Consider the following 23558-nt stretch of genomic DNA (forward strand, 5'->3'; position numbering starts at 1 on the left):
TGTTGACCTTGGGAAGAAGATTGTGCTATATAGTGGATCCTCTGGACCAGGGATACAGGAACAAATCTCCAGGCTGAATGACTGGAAATGGAGTTTCTAATCACATTTGGCCACCAAGTGGGTGCTAGAACTTGAACTTGGAATCTCTGGTAAAGTAGTCCATGCTCTTACCCTCTCTCCAGCTCCTTACCAGTATCTCTTAAGGAAGCATGAGTGTCCACTCGCAGGTTTTCAAGAGTGCACAAAGCTAAGGCCAAAAACGGATGCAGAAATGACCTCAAACACGCTCAGCACAACATGTCACTGAGCTTAAAGCACAGACATCCGTAGCAAGTCATTATTCCCATACAAGAAAAGGTTTATTGTCACTTCTAATGGCCCCTTTGACCAGATCACAGAATCCAAAGGAAAAAAAAAAATCTCTGGAGCCAGGAGCTGTGAGGACACCTGGTCTATTGAGAAAATGTCTTTCACTTCGTCAGAGGTTGGGCCTGCAGTGAGGTAGTTCTAGCTTTAGAATGTAAATGGTCTGGTTCCCAAACACTGCGTCCTTGGCACAGAATGGTGTTGTCTGGTTTCGTTGGCAATCCTCCAGTATCTCTCTCGCAAAATAAATGCCACGTTTTTGGGGTGTCTCTGTCGAGTGAAGATCCCCTTCTTGTTCCCTATTACTCTTGTTGGTGCTTTAAAAAAACCAAAAAAAAAAAAAAAAAAAAAAAAAAAACCAAGGGGTTGATAAGATGGCTAAGATGGCTCAGAAAGTAAAGGAACTTGCCATTAAACCCAGTTAACTCAAACTCAATCACAGTGGAAGGAGCAAGCAGAGTGGTCTAGCCTCTACCTGTGTGCTATGGCATGCACCCTACCGTCCTCGCATGCTAAATAAAAATTAATAGAGTTTAAAATACTATGGAGGAACACACGTTTAATCCTAGCACCCAGGAGGTAATCAGATCACTTTGAGTTCCAGGCTAACCTGCTCTACAGGTCAGCCAGGGTTGCATAGTGAGAACCTATCAAAAGTTGGAGATGAATTGACCCAATTTTAACTAATGTAAAGTAGGCCAAAGCAAGTACTTTCCTACCTAAGCCATCTCTCAAGCCCCATTTCTGGTATTTTTTAAAATGCCTATAACTAGAAAAGCCCAACCTGAGAAAAATCCATAAGCCTAACAGGAACTTACTCTGGTTAGTCATAAAGTCAGCAAAATTCCAAATGAGCTCTCCAACCACGTATTCTTTTCGTTTCTGATCGAAAACGGAATGATAGTTCTCCAGGAGAGCTTTCTGGTACTCCTCACTGAACATGAGAGGTGGATCCTGGGATTCAAGGCAAAGGGAATGTCAGAGTTGGGACTGAGGTCTTAGATAAAAATTAAGAGATTCCAGCAGGGTGGTGGTGCTGCATGCCAGTAATCCCAGCATTTGGGGGCAGAATTAGGTGGATCTCAGTTCAGGTCTACAGATCAAGTTCCAAGATAGCCAGGGCTGCACAAAGAAACCCTGTCTTTAAAAAAAAAAAAAAAAAAAAAAAAAAAAGGCACTGTTAAGCACACACCTATCACCCCAGCACTCAAGAGGGTAAGGGAGATTGTGAATTTGAGGCCAGCCTGGGCTTCAAACAGAGACTTTCTTAGAAAACATAAAAAATATGGATGAGGGGCAGGTTGTGGAAACAAAGCAGAGGCCAGCATGCAGAGGCCACAGTGTGTAGGGTTGGAGAGATGCCTGAGCTCTAAGGCTGGGTCATTGGTCCAACTGTGGGCAGGGAAAGCGTGAAGAGATTAGTGTCACCACTGTGGTGACCATGAAGCATTCTCCACCGTTTACCTCGTGAAACCCTGCAATTGCTTCTGCTCCATATTCGCTCTGGATAACCGGCTTCTTGTGAGTCTTATACCAGTTCTCAAACTGGCTCTTCAGCTGCGGCTGAATCACCTCCAGATGCCCATAATCATGATACCAGGAGAAGTAGCTGTTGACACAGATCACATCCACGTACGGGGCCTAGGACAAGAGTGGTTGGTGAGTTTGCCCCTCACACTGAGGGGCAAATGACGTAGCTTACCACACCCAACATGTAGGAAATAAAGCCAAGAACAGACCAAAATTGAATGCTAGGCTAAGGCTCCCAACTGTCACTGGTCTCCTATGGCCTTGCCTGGAGATATGATCCAACCTGAAGAGTGGGTAGATTTTTCTCTTCACAGTTGAGTTTCTGAGGTAGACTTACATAGCCCAAGCTGTCTGGCTTCAAAGTCCCTATGCAGTCAAGGCTGGCCCTGAACTGATGATCCATCTGCCTTCACCTCCCAAGTGCTGGGATCACAGGTGTGCACTGCCTACACCTAGTTTTCTGCCTTGCTGGGGACACTAGGGTTACAACCCAAAGGTTTGCACATACTAAGCACAGGCTATACCACCAGCCCCTCACAGAGTCTCCTGTAATCTACAATTGAGAGGGCAGAGCTGGGAGTGGGTAGACTGGCTACATTTCTTCCTAGGTAGTGATGAGGTGTCCATGGGGCGGGGACAGGAATGCAGCAGGAAAGAGTTCTGCATCTAGCTGGCTAGCCTCCCATGTCACACATACTGCTCCGATCCAAAGCTGCCCTTTGAATGATGGGGACTTTCCCAGGGAACTTCAGACCCTCTCCAGGCTATCTGAGATGGCAAGAAGATGCTAGCAGCAAGAAGCTATGGAGGATCAAATGTCACTTCATTAAAGCACACTCCAGGTAAAGATGCCAAGCACGGGGCACCCAGTAAGCCTTGCACACAGAAGGTAGGGTGAGCACTGGAATAGCCAGCACCAGGGCTAGGTGCTCACACTGGCAGTTTGAATGAGAATAGCCCCCATAGCTCATATGTCAGAGCTCTTGATCTATAGTTGGGACAGTGGGGGCGGTGTGTCACTGGGGTGGGTTTTGAGGTTTCATTCCAGGTGCCTGGATCACCTCCAGATGCCCACAGTCATGATACCAGAAGTAGCTGTTGACACAGATCACATCAGGGCCTAGGACAAGAGTGGTCAGTGAGTTTGCTCCTCACACTGAGGGCCTCTTCAAGGTCAGAATAGAATGCAGATGTGGCTGCGTTTAAGATGAAGTCTCAGCCACTGCTCCAGCACCATGCCTGCTGATATGCACCGAAGTGCATAAAATTAATGCAAGGTTTCAGGAGGGTTTTGAATTCTAGGCCAGATTAGGCTTCATAGTAGGATTCTGTCCACCAACAAACAAAACCCATGAAAGTCCAAGGGAGACTTGTTAGGAAAAGGAAAGGGATCAGTGGAAGTATGAGACGGACAAGGGAGGGAAATGGGTGTGACTGTGATCAAAATACACTGTTTACACATATGAAAGTAAATAAATCATACACACACATACACATAATAGACGCTAATAAAAATCATTAGAAAAGCCCAAATCTACAATGCAAACAAATACATTGTCCCGGCTGTAGCCCAGTGTTCTTGGGTTGGAAGCCACACTAGGGGATAAGCAGGAAGTTAGTCATTTTAAACACTTGTGAAAATGGCTGGACTGGCCACTGCAGGTTCATGTTAGCAAGCACAGATGAGCAGAGTCAGTGTGGGGACCCCCCCAGGCTCACCCCCAGGTCTGCATCATATTTGGCGTTGGTCACAAAGGTCACAGGACGGGTGGGGTCCAGGGTTTTGGTGTGGGTGATCAGCGTCCTGTCCATGGAAGGCAGAAGACAGGCTGTCAGGTTGGGAGGGGCTCTCAGACATCTCTCTCTCCCTTCCCATCTCCCCCCATCAGTGGTGGCTCTCAGCTAAGGCCATGGCCCCTCAGAACCACAAGAGCAGAGATGAGTACAAACTGGAATGGCAGAAAAGAAGGGGACTGGAGCACCCTGAAAGGCAGTTGGGGGGAGCATGATTTAAATTAAGAGCCACAGAAAGCATCTTGAAGCAATGACATAAGTGCTGAATTGAATGGAGGAGAGAACCCAATGGAAGGAATAGTCTGGGGTTAAGGTTTGGTGCCCAGGACCCATTCCTAACCATCATTCACCACTGAAGACTTTTACATCTTTTTGATCGTTACTCTCCCAGTAGGGAGGCTGTGTGTTGCCCCTTGGACTTAGGTTCCGAACCCACCTTCTCAAACAGCTCCAAAACAGCAAAGCCAGACTAGGCTACTCCACCTAACCAGTCCTCATCCCTGCTGTCCCCTTCTGATGCATGCATGTGCCTCACCACCTCCCGACAAAGTTTGGGAGCCTCGGGAAGCTATTTGCTTCCTATTCAAGGCAAAAGTCCTATCCACCCAGCGCTAGTCCCAAAGCCCCCTGTATATGGTAAGCTAGAAAGGGCTGTGAGTATCCAGAGTAATCACTGGCCTAAGCGAGAGGCATACCTCAAGGCCTGCCTTTTACAGCTCTGAGGAGCACTAATTACTATGTGGAGCTGGGATGCAGCATTAGAAGAAGCTTTGATTGCCTCTGTGTGACAAGCATTGTAATTCACCCTAAAGACTAAGTAACAGACTCAAGACAGATGAAGGAGTGGGCCTGGAGGTCGGCTTAATGGTAGAACACTCGTCTAGCATGCACAGATAAGGCCCTGTTGGATCCCCAACATTAGAAAATATTTAAAATCTGTGTCATGTTTTTTTAAAATCCCCTTTTATGGTGCTGTAGAGATAGCCCAGTGGTTGCTGTCTTACAACAGCTCTAACTCGTTATCAGGGATCTATCTGATGCTTTCTAGCCTCTGAAGGCAATAAGCACACATGGTACAGACATACACACAGGCAAAATACCCATACACACACATAATTTTAAATCCCATTTGTATTCTTATGCCTGTATAAATTGGTTTTTTGAAAGATGAACCAAAAACGTCACATGGCTTTCTAGAGTTTTCACGTTTCTGTCAAGAATGACAGTCAGTGTGATGGAGCTCACCTGTAATCCTAGCACCGAGAGGAAAGAGACAGAAGGATCAGGAATTCAAGGCCACATAACAAATTCGAGGCTAGCCTGTGCTATTTGATACCTTGTTTTGGTGGGGAGGAATCAGAAAAGGGGCTGGAGAGATGACTCAGTTATGAAAAGCACCTACTTCCAAGCCCAGAGCCTGGAGCTCAAGCCTTGGGACTTACATTGTGGAAAGAGAAAACTAATTCCTACAAGCTGTCCTCTGATCTCCACATGTTTACCACAGCACACATAGAAACAAACAAATTAAAAATAAATCTAAAACCAAAAGATTGTCAGGCTTGGTGGATCATACCTATGATCCCAGCACTCAGAAGGCAGAAATGTCCGTGCCAGTTTGAGGCCAGCCAGGGATATACAGCAAGACCCTATCTCAAAAATAATAATATATAAAATCCAAAGTTCTGTGTATCAAAGGGAACTCTGCTTCTTTCCGGGTATGACTGGGGAGAGGGGTCTCAATGGGTGGGAAAACTACAATTTGAGTGGGTTGATTTGGGTTCCCAGAAGTGATGGACTGGGAAGGGATACTGACATTCACAGCATATGTCCACCCCCTTAACACTGACTTCCATGCTCCTGGCTGCCGATAAAGGTTGAGCCAGGCCAAAGGGCTAAGGCCACAGAACTGACTCAGCCCAGGGGAGGAAGCGTACTCACTTGAAGTAATAACCGGCAGGTTTCAGAGCAGAAGAAGGCTCATTGGCCACAGACCACATCACAACCGCAGGGTGATTTTTGTCCCTGCGCACCAATTCATCCATCACCTCTAGGTGGTGCCGAAGAGACTCGTTGCCAAAACTCTGGCTGTGGAGTCAGAAAGGAAGGGGTCACCAAAGGCCTCTGAGGGGAGTTGGGCAAGTTGGGTAGTGTGGGCGGCCAGGGGCACTCACGGCAGCACGATGCCCACACCAGGACACTCATCAATGACCACAATTCCGTATTTATCACAGAGCTGAAGTACCTCCTCCGAGTAGGGGTAGTGGCTGGTGCGGAAGGAGTTGGCACCAAGCCAACGGAGTAGGTTGAAATCCTTCATCAGCAGTGGCCAGTCGAAGCCCTTCCCTCGGATCTGGGGGACAGCAGGGCTCTGTGACCTCTGCCCTTGTCACTGGAGAATACCCACATGGTATTCCCCTATGGAGTCACCTCCTCCCCTACCTAGGCCATGATGGCCGTCTTCAGAGCACTCAAGGAAGGGGAAGAAGGTATCAGTGACTCCCAGCATCCCACATGGGCATGCCACAGCCACAACTCACATCTGAATCCTCGTGCTTGTTGACGCCATGGAAATAGAAAGGTTTCCCGTTTATGAGGAACTTGCTCTCAGTGACAGCCACTGTTCGAATCCCGACAGGGAGGGTGTAGAAGTCAGACACAGGCCCAGCTGTTGTCATCCTCACCTAGGAGACCAATGTGCCAGGCAAGAGCACCCAGGTGGACTGAGCCCCATCCATGTCACCCAAGAGGAAGGACTGCCCCCATGCACAACACTTTGAAAAAATTTTTCCCCCAAGACAGGATCTATTTGTGTAGCCCTAGCTGTTCTGGAACTCGCTTTGTAGGCTAGGCTGACCTTGAACTTGCAGTGATACACCTGCCTCTGCCTCCTGAGTGCTAGGATTAAAGACATGCACTCATGCCCAACAGAGTCTCTGTCTCTAGGAGGAACATACTCTTGGAACCTACTCTTCACAGCTGGACTTTTCCACAAAGGGATAGAAAAGCCAGGAATCTGCCTAGGACCCTGTTTGTCCTGGGATGCCTACTAAAACTACAGTCACCAGGTGGCAGCAAAGAGCCTTCCTTAGCCCCAGCTCCAAATCCCTATTACCTCCAAGGAGTACAGGTAGGCTGGATGGTCATGCATCAGGTAAGGCCACCAGAGGTTGGCACCTGGCACCTGGAGTTGACCCTGGTCCCCTGTTTCCTGGGCCACGACTTTGCCATCCTCATCCAAAAGACGAACTTCTACCTGGAAATGTTCATTGCCCTTGACAGAAATCCAGTAATTTACCAGCCCTGTGGGAAAGAGATGTGGACAGAAACAGATAGGAAGGACTTTATCATACCACACTCCTAGAAGTCCCCTCAGGCCCCAAGGCCCTAGCAAACAACTGCTTGATTCTTTCCAGCTTATTCTTCAGTGGGGAGAGGTTAGGGGTGGTTTAACAGGGAGGAGCCAAGTGACTCAATATCTTGAGCTATATGTCACTTAGACAAGACCCCACTTCTCATTGGAATTTGTTTCCTTGCAACGTGAGGTCCACCAGATGGGTGATTTCCGAAGCCCTTGTCAGCTTGGGCAAACTGGGTCTAGTCTTCTGACAGTGATGAAGCAGGTGATGGTTACAAGACCCTCAAAACCTTTTTCCTTAGGGATTGTTTCCTCTTGGGAACTGAGATAAACTGGGCTCAGCCACACAGCACCTCCCGCCAGGAGCCCTCACCAATGTCTTGCTCCACGTTAGTGGTCACAGTAATATCGTCGATGTAGGTGGTAGGGGTCGTGTAGAGGACCACAGACCGATGCAGTCCCGCATAGTTGAAGAAGTCAAAGTTTATGTCCTGGACAAAGTAACCCTTGGGATACCTAGGGTGGGAAAACAAAGGTCAATTGTTCCTGTGTCTTTTTTAATCGCACTTGCACGCGCGCGAGTGTGTGTGAGCGTGTGTGAGCCTGTGAGCATGCGTGTGAATGTGTGTACCACAGTGCACTGTGGATATCGAAGGGCAACCTCAGGTACTGGTTCTTGCCTTCTTCCTCCAGAAAGGGTCCCTTGCTCTGGCTGGCCTGAGAACTTCCAGGAATCCCATCTCCACCTCTTATCTCAACACAGGAGCACTGAAGAACACTGGGATTACAGATCCAACCCATCACATCCATCCTTACACGGGTGCCTGGACTTCAAGCTCGTGTTCTCATGCTTACACAGTGAGTATTTTACCCACTGAGCCATCTCCCCAAGCCCTCACCCTCCTTTGATGTTTAACTAGCATGAGTCCCCTGGTCTCCCTAGACTGGGGGCTAAAGTCACTCTCCCTGTGTGGAAGTCTGCTGGACGGGGGAGGGGAGAAGGAGGATGCTGCTCACATGGAGGTATCAGCTTTGAAGATGATGGACCCCGGTGGCAGGGTATGAGGGGTCAGGGTGTTGTTGATGGCAATGGTGACCCGGCAGGTGGTCAGGGGCCCACTCTGGACCAGCTTGCTGATGTCAGCTTCAAAGGGGAGGTGACCCCCTTCATGCTCCACCACATGAATCCCATTCACCCACTGTAGACACGAGGAGATATGAGCAGAGGGCAACTGGCCAAAGGGTACCCCCTTCCAGAGGTGAGTCCTGCCATAACCCCGATGGAAGAATGGTTCTAATGGGGCCCATGAAGCAACCCTTTCTCCGACCCATGCATAGACCCCTTCTCAACAGCCGGGACTGCTTCCCCGCCCCGGACGGCCACTCCCTACACTGACCACGACAGCATAGTAATGGGCACTGTTGATCCTCAGCACCACTCTCATTTCCGAGTCTTGGGTCCATCGCTGTGGTAGGATTGCTTCCCGCTCATACCACACCCAGCCGATAAAGTTCCGAAGCCGTGCCTCTTGGGTGATGTCATTGAAGCTGGAAGGGACCGGCATGTCCAAAGTTGGACCAGACTAGGGAAAGAGGAGCTGGAGTCATGGGCTGGAGACGTGGCTCAGGCTGGTAGAGTGCTGAGGTCCCCAGTTCCAGCTCTAGCACTGCATAAACCAATCATGGTGCCCATGGGAGGTGCAGCCAGGAAGATCGGATTTAAGGTCTTACCCTGGCTATCCTCTGCTATCTGAGGATACCCGGCAGTGGTGGCACACACCTTTAATCCCAGCACTCGAGAAGCAGAGGCAGGCAGATATCTGTGAGTTCAAGGCCATCCTGATCTACAGCCTGAGTTCCAGGACAGCTGGGGCTACACAGAGAAAACCCATCTCGAAAAACAAATGAACAAAAACCCAAAAATGAGCAAGAATCAGGTCTATCTTCATGCCTGCACCCCCCCCCCTCCCCAGCGCAGAAGCACAGGAACAAAGAGGGACTCTGTAAACCCTGGCTGCATGTGGGTAAGTTGGTGGCCAGTTTGTGCAGAAAACCATTGCAGCCAAGTTCTTCCACAGGGCACACGGCACCAGGGTCAAGACTTCCATGGAAAGAGTGAGGCCAGGGCCACAGCCCAGCCTAAAAAAAGAAGAACCAGACCATGACATAAGAGGCAGATGATCACTGCCATGGGAGGAAGGCCAACAGCAGGGCACAGGGCCCCTGAGCTGAGGAAACTGAGAAGGCTCTTGGAGGCACTATCTCCTACTACTTCCTCTTTTGCTGAATGCTGGGCAACACAGTTGAAAACTGAGCGTCTAAGCCAGGTGTGGTGGCTCATAGCTTGTAACCCTAGCACCTGGGGTTAAGGTAGCAGGATTGCTATGGTTGGAGGCCAACCTAAGCCAGAGTGAGATGCTGTCTCAATCTCTCTCTCTCTCTCTCTCTCTCTACACACACACACACACACACACACACACACACACACACACACACCATGGCTGGTGAGATGACTCTGGATTACAGGCACTAGTCACCAGCCCTGATGATCTGAGTTAGATCCCTGGGACCTAGGAGAAACCAGACTCCAGCGAGTTGTCCTCTGACCTCCACATGCACTGTGTGACACACAGTGCCCACACACATGCACACACAAGTAAATTAAGCAAAGAAGAGAGAGAAAGATGGGGAAGAGGGAGGAGCGAGCCAAAGAGGGGAAGAGGAAGTAGGGGGGAATGAATGAATGAATGAATGAATACTGGAGAGGCAGAGGCTGTGAGCACTGTTTTTCTTCAACCTGTTTCTGCACCAACCCTACCCAGTTAGAGATGGGGTCCTCTGCTAGCTGTGTGCCAAATCATGACCTTTACCTGAATCTTGCAACCCCAAGGCACTTGTGGCCTTGTCTGAGCAGAGCCCCACACGGTGTACCAGCCAGCTCTCCACTCCCCTATCCCCATCCCCAAATCTGTGTGGCGGTTTGCATCCCCTCTGTACAGTGCTTTGGCCCTGCTTCTCACTAGATGTAAGAGAGCATGCAGGAGGCAATGTGCTCCGGGATGCTGTGAGGCAATGTGCTCCGGGATGCTGGAGACATGAACACAAACATCAACTCCAACACTCGGGAAAAGCAAAGCGGAGCAGGAGGTTCCCCGGGATATTCAGGCCAGCCTGGGTTACAGAGATAGTTTCAAAACAAGAACAAAAGGCTGAGCAGTGACACGCACGCACAGGGTCCTGGTTCAACCCCTAGCACTATGAAATAAAATGAAAAGCTTTAAGAAAAAAAAAAATCTATTGCCTGGGGCAGCGCTCGCCAGGCAGAATTCTTGGAGTCCATGTGGTTCTCGGGCACATTAGGTTCCACTTCCTGCTCCGGTCGCTCCCCTCCCCAGACTGCAAGCCCATATTAACCTCCTCTAGACCCGCATAACCGAAGTGGATCTCCACGCACAGGCAGGCACCCGTCCTCCCATCCCCTGGCTTCCGGAAGCTTCCAGACCCCAGGAACCCCGGCGGGAGCGCGCACCTCTCGCAGAGGTTGCCGGTACCACTGCTGTTCGAATCCCTGCAACCGGTTTTCCGAGAAGTCAGCGCGGAAGCTCCACAGTCCGTCCAGCGCCTTAAGCTCCCGCGACGGGCTCTCCCTGGGGAAGAGCATCCCGCCCTGCAGCGCCAGAGCGCAGCTGCACAGCAGCGGGCCCAGCACCACCCAGCACGCACTCAGCTTTGGGGACATGCTGGCCAGGCTGCCCACCGTCCAGCGGCTGGGCTTTTAGCCTCCCTCTCCCGAAGAGGGCGGGGGCGGGGCCTGGGAGGGTCACATGTTCCCGCGTGAAGCTGCGGGCGCCAACTTGATTGAGGGCAAGTCAGTGCCTGTAGGGCTGCTTGGGCAGGGCCATGCAGATGCCACCGGGGCTAAGATCAGCGGAAACAAAAAACTCTCACAGCCCACCTAACCTCAGAGACATGAAGTCCTGGGTCGTCCTCCCACAGGAATGCCAGAGGTCCCTGCCAGTCTCACAGTTATTAACATTCTTCCACACCCCCCACTCACAGAAACTCTCTGGGGCTGAGCCTCCCTGAACCGTAGGCTAAGGTCTGGGAAAACTCTTGAAGTCCCGGTCCTCATCATTTCTTCACGACTTCTGTGAAAAGTCGCAAATGAGGGGTTCAAGAGAGACACTGAGAAGGATTGTTGGGGGTTGGGAATTTATTAAGGCCTGGAAACGCACATAGACAACCTCCTGAGGCGGACGCTCTGAAGAGGGCTCGGGTACCTGTGCCAGAAATGAGAGTCACTTCTTGTAGCTCTCTAAGGAAGCCGTGGTTTCACAGAACAAGCTAACAGCCAAGCTTTCCTGATGGCCAGCAGGAGGCAGGTAAGGGGGTCAGGGTGGGAGAAAAAGATGTGTGGCTACCAGTACCTGCTTAGATGGATATTTACTTGCCCAAGTGAGAAATCTGAGGACGTGAAAATCTTAGCTACTGGAGTGATGGACGGCTTCCCAACCACCTCTGCAAGCACTCCCATTTTGTTTGTTTTTTTGTTACAAATACCTAACTTTTGTTAGACTTTTCAGTATAGTTGGGAGTGAGTGTAGGTATGAGTGATCCTTAGCAAGAGGAGACCTTGCCAAACACAAGTATTCTGGTTTCGAATCCACTTGTTTACATTTATGCCTTTACGTTTGTTGTGCCTGCCTTTGATGTGATGCGGAGGTCAGGGGTCAGTCACGATGATGGGGGATGTCGTTCTATATGCGGTGAATATATGTTTTGTTTATCGATTGATGAATAAAGCTGTTTCCGCCAATGGAAAGGCAAGATATAGCCAGGCAGAATGTATAGGCTGGGCTACCAGACCAGGATATTTTTGGGAAGAGAAACACAAGAAAGTGAGTCATCAGGGAGACACCATGTAGCTGCTAGGAGTAACATATAGGAGCATTACAGGTAAGCCACAGCCTTGTGGCAATACATAGTTTAATAGAAATGGGGTTAGTAATTAAGAGACAGATGGCCAAACACTTTATAATTAATACTGTGTTTATTTGGGACTAAACAGCTGTGGGGCCAGGCAGGACAAAAACTCCATTTACATCACCTACCTCTTCTTCTTCTTCTTCTTCTTCTTCTTCTTCTTCTTCTTCTTCTTATTATTATTATTATTATTATTATTATTATTATTATTATTTGAGCCAGAGAGATGGCTCAGCCATTAAGAGCCCTGGATGCTCTTCCAGAGGATGGGGGTTTGAGTCCCAGCATCCACATGGCAGCTCATAACCATTTTTACCTTCAGTTCTTGAGGATCTGTGTACCTGTGTGGTGCGTAGACGTTCATGCTGGCAAAACAACCATACACATAAAATAAAACAAACTCTAAAAATAGCAGCAACAACAAAAAACTACCCTAGAATTGGATGTGGTGGTTCATACCTGTGACCCAGCTCTCAGAATGTTGAGGCAGGAGGATGAGGAGATGAGAAGTCAGTTAGCTTGGGCTACATAGTGAAACTGTGTCTCATATACATATGCATATGTGTGTGTATATACACACACACATATATGTGTGTATGACTATATATATATATATATATATATATATATATATATATGTTTGTTTTGCCGAACCTATGTATACGTGAAGTACCCGTGGAGGCCAGATGAGGACATTGAATCCCCTGAAACTAGAATTAGACAGTTGTGAGTCACCATTGTGGGCGCTGAGAACTGAACCCAGGTCCTTTAAAAAGAGCAGCCAGGGCCAGGCGTTGGTGGCACACACCTTTAATCCCAGCACTCTGGAGGCAGAGGCAGGTGGATCTCTGTGAGTTCAAGTTTATCCTGGTCTACAGAGCTAGTTCCAGGACACAGCCTTCAAAGCAATACAGAAAAACCCTGTCTCAAAAAAAAAAAAAAAAAAAAAAAAAAAAAAAAAAAAAAAGGTATATGCCACCATGCTCATCATCAGAATTTGAAAGATAAGCATTACATACTGGTTTAAAAAATAAAAACAAATGGGACTAATTAGTAGAGGAGTATGTTGCAAAGGACAAGGTGTCAGTGTTTGGAGCAACTGGTGCTCCAACACTGATGCCTTCTGCCATTCCATCTGACTTACTCTATTTTAATTTTTCATTTATGTATTTATTTGCATGTGCACATGTACACGTGTGAAGAACAGATGACAACTTGCTGGCGTTGGTTGGCCTTCTCTCTTACCCTGTGGGTCCCAGAGGTTGAACTCAAACCATCAGACTTGGTGGCAGACATCTTTATCCATTAAGCCATCTTGGCAGCCCTCTGCCTTATGTGTTGAGACTGAACTCACTTATCCTATTAATCTGGCTGGTCAGAGAGCTGCAAAGATTCACCTTTCTCTGCCTCCCCAGCTCAAGGGATTGCAGGTGCATCATGCCTGGCTTTTGATGTGGGTGCCTGGGGTTCAAACTCAGGTTTCTCATGCTTGCCCAGCAACCTCCTTACCGATATCATCTCCCCAGTCCAGTCTCCGTATTTAAAGCTATAATATGAGCTGTTTTGAAAAAATCTGAGCCTGCTGTCATAACTAAATCTGTATTTTCTCAAATTGGAATCCCACTTAGCATCATTTGAACATTAACTGTGCTTGGCTGAATTGATTTCATTCTGGGTCCTGCCTTTCCCTCCTCCTGGAAGACCTTGTCCCCAATGAGTAAACTCTCCTAAACTCAACTCTCTTTCTCTCTCTCTCTCTCCTCTTCCCCCAGGCTGGCTTTGAACTGCTGGCGATCCTCCTGCCTCAGCTTCCCCAATGCTAAGACTACAGGTGTGTACCACCACACTGAACTCTGTTCAGAGATCTTTATTTTTGTCATCATGTCCTTAGATTGAGGTCATTCATTCTCCTGCTCCTTGTACATACAATCACAGTTTCACTGAAGGCTTTTGATCCTTGGTCCAGGTTCTCACCATCCTGGAATTCATGTCCTTGCAATGGCTTTTCTCCCTCCAGGCCTGATCCCTGTGCCCGCTTAGACTTTGCTTAACTTTCCCTTGAGGCAAGTTTTCATAACTGTGACCCAAAAAAATGAGCAAATAATTTAAAGAGCAGTAAAGGTCTCTTGCACTGGTTTCAGACATCTCAGTCTGTGGTCACATGACCTACTTGGTTCAGGACACACCTATTGGAGGGCAGGGATTGTGACAGAGGAGAGCAGCTCACCTCTCTGGATGCAGAGAAAAAAGAGAAAGAGGAAAGGTCGGGGGACAAGCATCAAAGACATACCTAAGTGACATGCTTCTTCCTAGGTCTTGCCTCATTTACGGTCTGTTCTGTATGAATTCATGAATAGGCTAATTCCACTGTCCAAATTAGACTCTCACACCCTAAAACACACCAGCTGGGCAGCTGACCTCTTCACACATGAGCCTTTGGAGGACTTTTTCTTTTTCTTTTCCTTTTTTTTTTTTTTTTTTTTTTTGGAGACAGATTTTCACTTCGTAGCCCTGGTTGGCTTAGAGTTCACAGAGATCAACCTGCTTCTGCATCCCAAGTGCTGGAATTAATGTTGTGCCCAATATATCTGGCTGGAGGCCATTTTTATTGCTGTTTTGAGACAGGTCCTCACGTAGCCCAGACTGGCCAGAAAGTGGATGAGGCCAAAATGACTTTGAATTCTCATTCCTCCCGTTCCCTTCTCTGGAGTGTTGGGATCCAGACCCATGTGCCAATATGCTGATTTAAGGCATAGACTCAGCTGATTCGGGTTCAATTACATGGAGGTCACAATTGTCTGTAACTCCATCACTTATAAATGCTCCCACAGGGATAGTCCTTTCTCCCTGACAGGAATAACCCCAACATCACCTGACCTTAAGGCTAAGCTAATTAGTTTAGGCACATGAGGTCATACAACATTCACCAGGGCCAAAAAGGAAATACTGGACAGATGTAGGTTGTTGTGAGGCAGAGTCATTGGCTGATTCCATGTCACTCCTAACTAACTGTATAAAAAGCTTTGTCAGTTCAAATCCTTCACAACCCACTAACTTACTTGGAGCCTCTGCAGAAGAGCACATCAGGTGCCATGTTGGTAAAGTTTCTGCTGCTGACTTTGGCATTTGGCATGGCTCACAGTTGAGGTAGATTCATTTGGTCTGTGCATATGTGTGGGCTTCCTCAATAGCCTGTTTCTGTGATGTGATACATCGTTCCTTTGACCCATGTGAGTTCATAGTCATGAGAGAACCATTCTGACTTTCATTCAGGTACACTTTTCCAATCAGACTTCTCTAGTATGTAACTAGTGAAATAAGGGAAAAATGGGTTGAATCTGCAGAGCGTATGAGGACAAAGCATGAGCGTCACAGGTCCAAAGCGCTGTTAATCAAGTTATCATTACCCTCTCTCTCTCTTAAGATTTATTTATTATATATACAGCATTCTGCCTGCATGTGTCCCTGCAGGCCAGAAAAGAGCACCAGTTCTCACTTCAGATGGTTGTGAGCCACCATGTGGCTGCTGGTAATAGAACTCAGGACCTCTGAAAGAACAGCCAGTGCTCTTAACCTCTGAGCCCTCTCTCCAGCCCCATATTACCCTGTCTTATTCTACATTCCTGGAAACAAAATCTTGCACTAATGATCGAAATATTATTGATTGCTATATCTAGTCAGTTTAAGTAATTCCAAGGATTGGGAGTAGAGGCGAACAAATAGCAACTCACATTCCAATGGCCTGTAATTTTTTCTTTTATTTGCCATTTTTTCCCCAGCTTTATGGAGAATGGTTTAGCATTGCCATGGCTGCTGATAATGTAGGCAAGATAGAGGAAGGTGGCCCTCTGACATTCTAGGTTTGTAAAGTCACATATAGCGAGAGATGTGGTCAAGTGGAAGTTACATATTTTGCCAAGTAAGCAAACTGTCAACCATGTAAACCCAGCAGATTATTTATGTTTCTCAGCCTTTATGTTGGGAGCATTCTGTTTCTGGTCATGAAATTGAAGGCCTCATCTTTAGCAATGTGATTATATTGTTCCTTGATGGGTTAGCTCTGGACACCACACATAGGTTAGACACTGTCTCCAATTCCATGGATGTTCCCTTAGAAATTCTTGTGATTGGAGGCCTGTGGTTGAATTTTATGTTCTAAAATTAGATGCAGGAGACTCTAAAGATCTTATTTGTAGTAAGCTGAAAGGTGTTAATGAGCATTTGGGTCAAAATCATACATTTTATTGTTATTCAGTCAGTGTGGTCATAAAAACAAATAGGTCAGATAAATATAGTTTACAAATCCCTTTTCCTAGGTTCAAAAGATTTTTTTTCTCTGACATTTGGATGACTATATTCAAGAAAAGAATGCATAACACCATGAGAACTGAAAATGCTTAGAACCATTTATGTCTTATAGCCAAAGCTATAAGTATTAGGTTATAGATACAAACACTTAAAAGACATGCATATAAGTGTGTGTATGTATTATGACTGGCCTACAACAGGAGAGTTAGCATGCTGAAAAAGATACTCAATGAATAGTGAAGTTTGGCACAAATAAAGGAAATCATTTATATGATTACAAACAGGATGATATGCACATGTCTGAATGCTAGAAGAAGGTATCAGGTCGCTTTATAAATGGTAGTGAGCCATGTGGTTTCTGGGAATTGAACTCAAGACCTCTGCAAGAGCAGCCAGTACTCAACCTCTGATCCATCTCTCCAGCTCCTGAATGGTAATTTCTTTTTGGAAATCTTTAAAAATTTACTTTTATTTTATGTGCATTGGTGTTTTGTGTATCATGAGTTCTAATAGGTCTTAATAATAAAAACCTGGAGTCTGATATTAGGTGGGAAGCTGAAAGATCAGAGAAGCAAAGTGGCCGGCCTCTCGAAAGTTCTTACCTCTACCAATGCTCATACCTAAAGGGGGATGCTGTCCTCAGATTGCATCTCCAGACTGCACTGCTCCTCTGACTGCACTGAGCTCCTGTGTCCTTATGTTCCTCTCTAGTGCTGGGATTAAAGGCGTTGGATCCCAACTGCTGGGATCACCTTTGTGTGAGTTCTGTTTCTCTTTTAGACTACATCAATTTTGTGTAGCTCAGGGTGGCCTTGAACTAACAGAGAGAGATTCGTCTGTACTCTGAATGGTAATTTCTTAGGAACATGATTTAAATGCCAGTCCTAGTTAGTAGTACTCTCATGGTGGCCAGGGATAATCTCCCTGCATCAAATTACAGGATGTATTTTGCTTTTTCCCCTGTTCTTGTAACAGCCTGAAGCCTCCCAAAAGTGCCAGTTTTGCAAGCTAACAATGCCCAGGGATCTTCCTTTCTCTGCTTTGCCAGAAAAATGAACATCAAGAAAACAAATGACTCCATTTTTCAAAATGGATTATAGAACTAAAAAGAATGTTCTCAGAAAATGAAACACAAATGGCTGAGAAACACTTAAAAAGTGTTCAACATCATTATATATCAAGGAAATAAAATTAAAGCTGTCTTAGCCCAGTCTGAATGACCAGTAAAGGAATCGATCCCCAATACTGGCGAGGAGGTGGCGGAAGAACTACTCTTGTTCACTGTCAGTGGAAGTGAAAAGTTGCATAGTTACTATCAAAATCAGTGGGGAGAACCCTAAAAAGGACAACATCAGTCTTATCATAAGCCCCTCAGAGAAGAATTACAACCAAACTCTCTTAGTTTATTTTAAACAGATGTGAAATATCACTCCAATAGGTCTTCTATATAGCCAGTATTAATTTAATCCCCAACAGAAGAACATATGCATGCACACTCTCGTGCACACAACACAGTTTTATGCATACACACACACGCATACACACCTACACACACACACACACACATATACATACATACATACATACATACACACATACATATCCTGTCTCTGCTCCCTGAGTGCTGGGACTAAAGCACTAACGCTCCTGGCATTGTCAGTCTATATTTGAAACATTATAAACCTGTACTTTTGCCCGGCAGTGGCCACACACACCTTTAATCCCAGAACTTGAACTTGGGAGGCAGAGGCAGGTGAATCTAGGAGTCCAAGACCAACCTGATCTACAGAGTGAGTTCTAGGACAGCCAGAGCTGTTGCACAGATAAATCCTGTCTCCAAAAGTAAATGAATAATAATTTAGAAGTTACAAGTATTTGCTTATTTGCTTATGGGAAGTGCATATGCCATGTCGTGAGTGTGGAGGTCAGAGTGTAACTTGTGGGAGTTGGTTCTCTCCTTCCACTGAGTCCTAGGGGTTGGACACTTGTCACCAGGTTTGGCAGCAGGTACCTTTACCTGCTAAGCCATCTCGCTAGCGGTTTTTTTTGGGGGGGGCTAGGGTCTTATGTATCCCCTACTGGTATTGTGTTCAGTGGCTAGTCTAGGATGACCTTAAGCTCCCAATGCTCCTGCCTGTACCTTCCAAGTGCTGAGATGACAAGTGTGTACCACCTTGCACAACTGAAATTATATTACTCAAACAATGTCATTTAGAACCAGGTTCAAAGATTGAACAGTTTAAATATTAAGTAGAGTTCAAAGGTTGCTTGAAAATTTGAACTGGTTCATGTATCCCTCTTATCTCAGAGATTTTTCTTTTCTTTCTTTCTTTCTTTTTTTTTTTTTTTTTTACTAAACAATTAAGCAAACTTTGACTGAAGCTTACACTGTGGTACAGAACTACATTTCAACTAATTAAAAGCCCAACAGCAACGAAGAGAAATAATGGCACCAAAACTTCCCCTCCTGTAATCAAGCTAGGATCACTATTCAATCTACAGTTTGTTTTCTAGGCTTTCCCTCACACAAACCAATCAAATTTCATCATTAGAACTTGTAATTCTGTCAGATGGGGTAATCAGACCTCAAATCAACAAAATCTGCAAAGTTACAAAATCCAGCTTAAATAAGTACTGGTCCTCCAAATAGAAGTTCAAAATGTTAGGTTCTGTGCTCGCTACAGAACCAGACTGATACAGCTGACTGGAGGCTTCCCCCAATGAAGCATTCAATCAACAGCGTGTTTAAAGTAAAAATCCAAACAGTGTTCCAACCACTTGATTCCAAACCAAGTAGACTCTGTGTTTAGAAACCCCTAAAAATGGCTGGGTGGTGGTGGTGCATGCCTTTAGTCCAGGAGGCAGAGACAGGCAGATCTCTGTGAGTTCAAGGCCAGCCTGGTCTACAGAGCGAATGCCAGGATAGGCTCCAGAGAAATACAGAGAAACCCTGTCTTGAAAAACAAAAAACAAAAAAACACCTAAAAATGTGTTTCATTATAAATATGAAAGGAACAAACATCAGTGCATCAGTCCAGAAACTACCAAAATATCTCAATATCAAATGCCACTAACATGCCAACCCTTGAAAGCCTGTGTTTCTAGTCCCATTAACTATTTCAGAGTACTGTGTTGTTTTGTGCGTTCATACATTTACTATGGGGCTGAGTAACCTGGAGAGTCCTCACTCTGGGCAGCCATTCATTTGATCACATGAACACCATGGCGACAGAAGACCACACAGGAACAGGCTAAGTCGGAACAGCTCACATGCATCACAAGATAAATAAATAAATAAATAAAATACACAACATCTAAGTCACAGAAGGAAACGCCACAGATTCTCCTTCGAACCACACTTTCCTTTGGTAGAAGTTGGTGGCAGTAGGTTAGAAGTTGGCTGCATGTACTGAGGTCAGAACGTCCAGGATTGAATATCTGCTTTGACTTACTGGACTTCCTCCTGTCACTCACTACTGAATAAAGTAGTGAAACCTTGGCAGGAACTCCATTAAAGCTCATTAAAGTGCACTGCATAACCTACTGTTAACATGAAATTGTGGGGGGGGGGAGTTGTTCTCCCTGCTAATCACCCCCAGAGACTGAATTCTTTTCATTTGATATATTCACCTTTGTCATTTATCTTCCATGGTTTATGCCAATAAGGATGCCACATTCTTATGTCTTTAAAAAAAAAAGTCAAGCCAGGGACCATCTACAAAATCCCTCCACCTGGGGTATTGTTGTGCCCAGTTTCTGAACCCCCAAATCACCAAGAGGCCCAATGCAAAAACAATGAGTCTTCTATTGTTTAACGAGCTAACCCTATTCATTTGGGCCCTTCCTCCATCCAACCCAGCTGCTGGTATGAGAAGGACCTGAGAGGCAGGGAACTTATTGTGTCTAGTGGTATGCAACTGTCTCAGGATTGGTGTGCTTCTGGGCTTGGACAGCCTGTCCTGTGTTGGCCAACTGGTTGCTATGGCCTACAGGCCCTCCCAACGCGGTTGCCATACTCTGCATGATACTGTTATGCCACTGGTACCGTAAAGCATGCTCAGAGCCATAAAGCACATCCAGGGTCCTGCCAGCTAACTTCTGATTGGTTCCTTGCCATGTGGAAGCTATTTGACCTCCTAGTGAGTAGGGCAGGCCCAGCAAGGGCAGACATGTGCTGAGTGAGAGGCCTACATGTCTTTTCTGCAGCCTGTCATGGCTGCTAAAGCTGAGGGGCTGGGTGCGGGGCTGGTCCCTTCAGTATAAGATTATTATATAAGCCCAGTGTAACCGTGAGACTAGCAAACAACCAACAACTACAGAAAATCAACTAAATTAAATCTCTTTCCCCACAGCCACTGAGGATTGTTCCAGCTGTGTTGCTAAAGTTTAGGTTATTTATTTATTTTTTTGCTATAACTTTATATTAACTTTTTTTTAGGACCAATAAAATTTCCCCGGTTATTTTTGTGAGTGAAAGTTGAACACAAATCTGTTGGAAATGGAGGCAGATAGTTCAGTCTCTTGTAGTCCGCTGCTCTCCCATTAGAATTGAGCCAGTGCTGTCTAATGTCACCCGCCATACTGTGTAAACCGAAAATTTTCTTTTGTAGATGAAACTTTAAGGTGGTTTTTCTGGGGGTGTATGAGACCAGCCCTGATAAAGCTAAATCAAATGTCACAGACATTCTGGCTGTAAGCAAGGCTGACTGGCTCAGCTACTTAAGCACTGGTGGTGGAGATGAGTCTTTGAAAAAAATGGAGCAACGTCTCTGAAGGAAATCTTGATAGGAATTTTGATCTTCTCAGTTTTGGCCAAGTTCTCGCCTTGGTCCGTTCCACAGCATAAACCAGAATCGAGCCACGCAAGGAGTGTGTCTTAGGGTTTCTGTTGCTTCGATAAAACCATGATCAAAAGCAACTTGGAGAGGAAAGGTGTTATACCCAAAGTCCAGAACCAGAATTACCACCATGAGACCAACCACAGTGGCGGCAGCAAGAGGGGAGCAGGAGAGACACAGAGCAGTGCAGGAAGGTGTTTTCATAGTAGCCAGGAAGAAGGAAGAGGGCTTGGAAAATTCCAAACCTGCATAGCTACAGACTTGTGATTGGCTCAAACCTAGGGGTGCAGAGATGGCTCCGGTTTCAGGGCCAAACTGTGTTTCTACCTATGGTTCTTTTTTAGCTTTTAGATTCTAATTTTAGGGCCTGGCAAATTTCTCTTATAGATTCTGATTCTAGGGGCAAAATGTGTTCTTTTGGTGCTAGTTTTTGAGTTAGGGTGATTTCCCCTGGCTCTAAGTTTAGGGATAAAGTGTCTCTTTGGATGGCTAGGGTCTGAATATAGGGTGTGGTTTCTTCCACTGGGTTGTGGGCTTGGAGGCAAGCTGTTCAGGGACTGTGTAGGGGCTGATCAGGGATTTGCTGGACCTGGGTCTCTCAAAGGGTTTATTTCATCTTCGTTGAGGGAAGTCAGGGCAAGAACTCAAGGCAGGAGCCTGGAGGCAGTAACTGATACAGAAACCATGGAGGATGCCACTTTCTGGCTTGTTCCCTTGCTCAGCCTGTTTTCTTATATAGCACCGAGGACCACCAGCCCAGAGGTAGCTCCATCCATTGTGAGCTGTATCTTCCAGCATCAATCATAAATCTCTAAGAAAATGCTCCACAGATGAGTCTGGTGGGGGCACATTCTCAGCTGAGGTCCCCTCTTCCCAAAGGACTCTAGCATTTGTCGTGTTGACATAAAACTAGCCAGGACAGGGTGAGGCTTTTTTCTCCTCATGTCTGCAGGTTAATAAAAAAAAAAAAAAAAAAAAAAAAGGCCAGCCAAAGTAACACACCCTGAGCAGAGCCAAAGAAGTACACTTTGTCCCTGCAACCAGAACCAAAGAAATGGTTCTTAGGTCATGTTGGGAAAAACCCCAAACTGACCACCACAAGGGGCAGACACTCCCAAGCAAAAGCAGAGCTGGCAGGGACCTCTACCTTCAGAAGAGTTGGAGGTGCCTACCAACAGCTGAGGGAGGTTTTTATAGTCCAAGCCACAGGATTACAAAGTTTCCATTGTTGCTTAAGGTTGTTACAAAGTAAAGCAAAAACTATATACTTTAGCAAGATGCATTTGAGTAAGTTAGGGCGGGAGCATGGGGGTCACTCCCCCTGGGGTATTTTTACAACTGGCAGGGGACTTTTACAACCAGCAATTAGTGGATATCTGGTTTTCTTTAGAACAAGGAACTTTGACACCGGTGGTGGTGGTGGGCTAACCCCCTTTCTCCAAGAGCTAGGCTCAGGCTCCTAATTATGTACTCCTGGTTAGGGAGTCAAATTTTAGAAGTTCCTTTTTTCTAATGTTTTTAGACTGTTATTAATTTTCAGTTTTGGTTTCTCACACCCTGACCCTGAAACCAGTGCCAAAGAAACACACCTCTGGCCCTAAAATTAGAGCCAAAAGGCTAAAAAGGACCAGTGAAAGAAAGACACTTTGGCTCTGAACCAGAGCCAAATCTGACCTAAACCTGTGCAGAAAACTAACCAATCCCTGAGCACGAAATCTAGCCAATCTGAGCCCAGGGATTGAAATCTGACCAATCCCAACTCTGGAAATCTCCTTGGAAAAATTCCATTCCCTAAGAAGCTGTATATAAACCCGTATCTGTCCAGCTGCTTCCTACTCTGGCAGAGGCAGCCACTCTCTTGGATTCTTCACTCCCAATAAATCTCTTGAATGAGGTTTACATGAAACTGAAGCAGAAATGACCCTGGGCAGAACCAAGCAGGGCTGTAACATTTTTCATGATGGAGTCCTTCCCCTGGCGAAGCAGAATTGTTGTTACCCTCCGCTCTCTGGGGGACCAGATGGGGAAGCAGGGGAGCCTTCCCTGGAACTGGGGACACCCTCTCCTGCAGGAGACACCTGATACACTGGGGAAGCCTTTCCCTGGAGCAGGGCTATAAACTGCAATGCTTACTGTGTCCTGCGGTGTTCATTGGTTCCCGATTGCCAGAATACTTTTCTATCCGAGCTGTAACACACAGTATTCTGTGCCAGAATCCCTTTCCATCTCATCCAGTCAGTAGTAACGCTTACAATGCCCTTAGTTTTCCTTTTCTTCCTCTTTCTCCCTCCCTTCCTCTCTTTTCCTTTCCTACTCCTGACAAGATCTGATGGAGCCCAGATTGGTTTCCAATTCCCTATATATAAAGATGATGTTGAACTTCC

The 23558-nt window shown here is 46.3% G+C and overlaps 1 protein-coding gene across 2 annotated transcripts; it reads right to left on the reverse strand.

Moving 5' to 3' along the window:
* Nucleotides 1–337: 337 nt before the first annotated feature.
* Gusb (glucuronidase beta) lies at nt 338–10837 on the reverse strand. 2 transcript variants are annotated; one of them, XM_051204881.1, is made up of 12 exons: nt 10575–10835; nt 8443–8628; nt 8063–8244; nt 7419–7561; nt 6803–6990; nt 6228–6371; nt 5862–6040; nt 5629–5775; nt 3616–3700; nt 1831–2007; nt 1185–1320; nt 338–683 (listed from the first exon to the last, which is right to left on the reverse strand). In XM_051204881.1, exons 1-12 carry the CDS (start codon nt 10782–10784, stop codon nt 514–516), a joined length of 1947 nt encoding a protein of 648 aa, XP_051060838.1. In that variant the 5' UTR covers nt 10785–10835; the 3' UTR covers nt 338–513. The 2 variants fall into 2 exon arrangements, with proteins under 2 accessions (XP_051060838.1, XP_051060839.1); XM_051204882.1 differs by lacking the exons at nt 338–683; nt 1185–1320; nt 3616–3700 and having other exon boundaries at nt 1839–2007; nt 10575–10837.
* Between the last annotated feature and the right edge of the window lie 12721 nt (nt 10838–23558).

Source organism: Phodopus roborovskii, unplaced genomic scaffold, assembly GCF_943737965.1.
Source record: "Phodopus roborovskii unplaced genomic scaffold, PHOROB, whole genome shotgun sequence".
NCBI classification, from domain to species: Eukaryota; Metazoa; Chordata; class Mammalia; order Rodentia; family Cricetidae; genus Phodopus; species Phodopus roborovskii.

Coding starts and splice junctions, on each gene's coding strand:
- Gusb (XM_051204881.1), bottom strand. CDS start 10,784: ATGTCCCCAAAGCTGAGTGCGTGCTGGGTGGTGCTGGGCCCGCTGCTG. Junction 8,629..10,574: donor ACCGGCAACCTCTGCGAGAG/GTGCGCGCTCCC, acceptor CTCTTTCCCTAG/TCTGGTCCAACTTTGGACAT. Junction 5,776..5,861: donor GGTGTGGGCATCGTGCTGCC/GTGAGTGCCCCT, acceptor CTGACTCCACAG/CCAGAGTTTTGGCAACGAGT.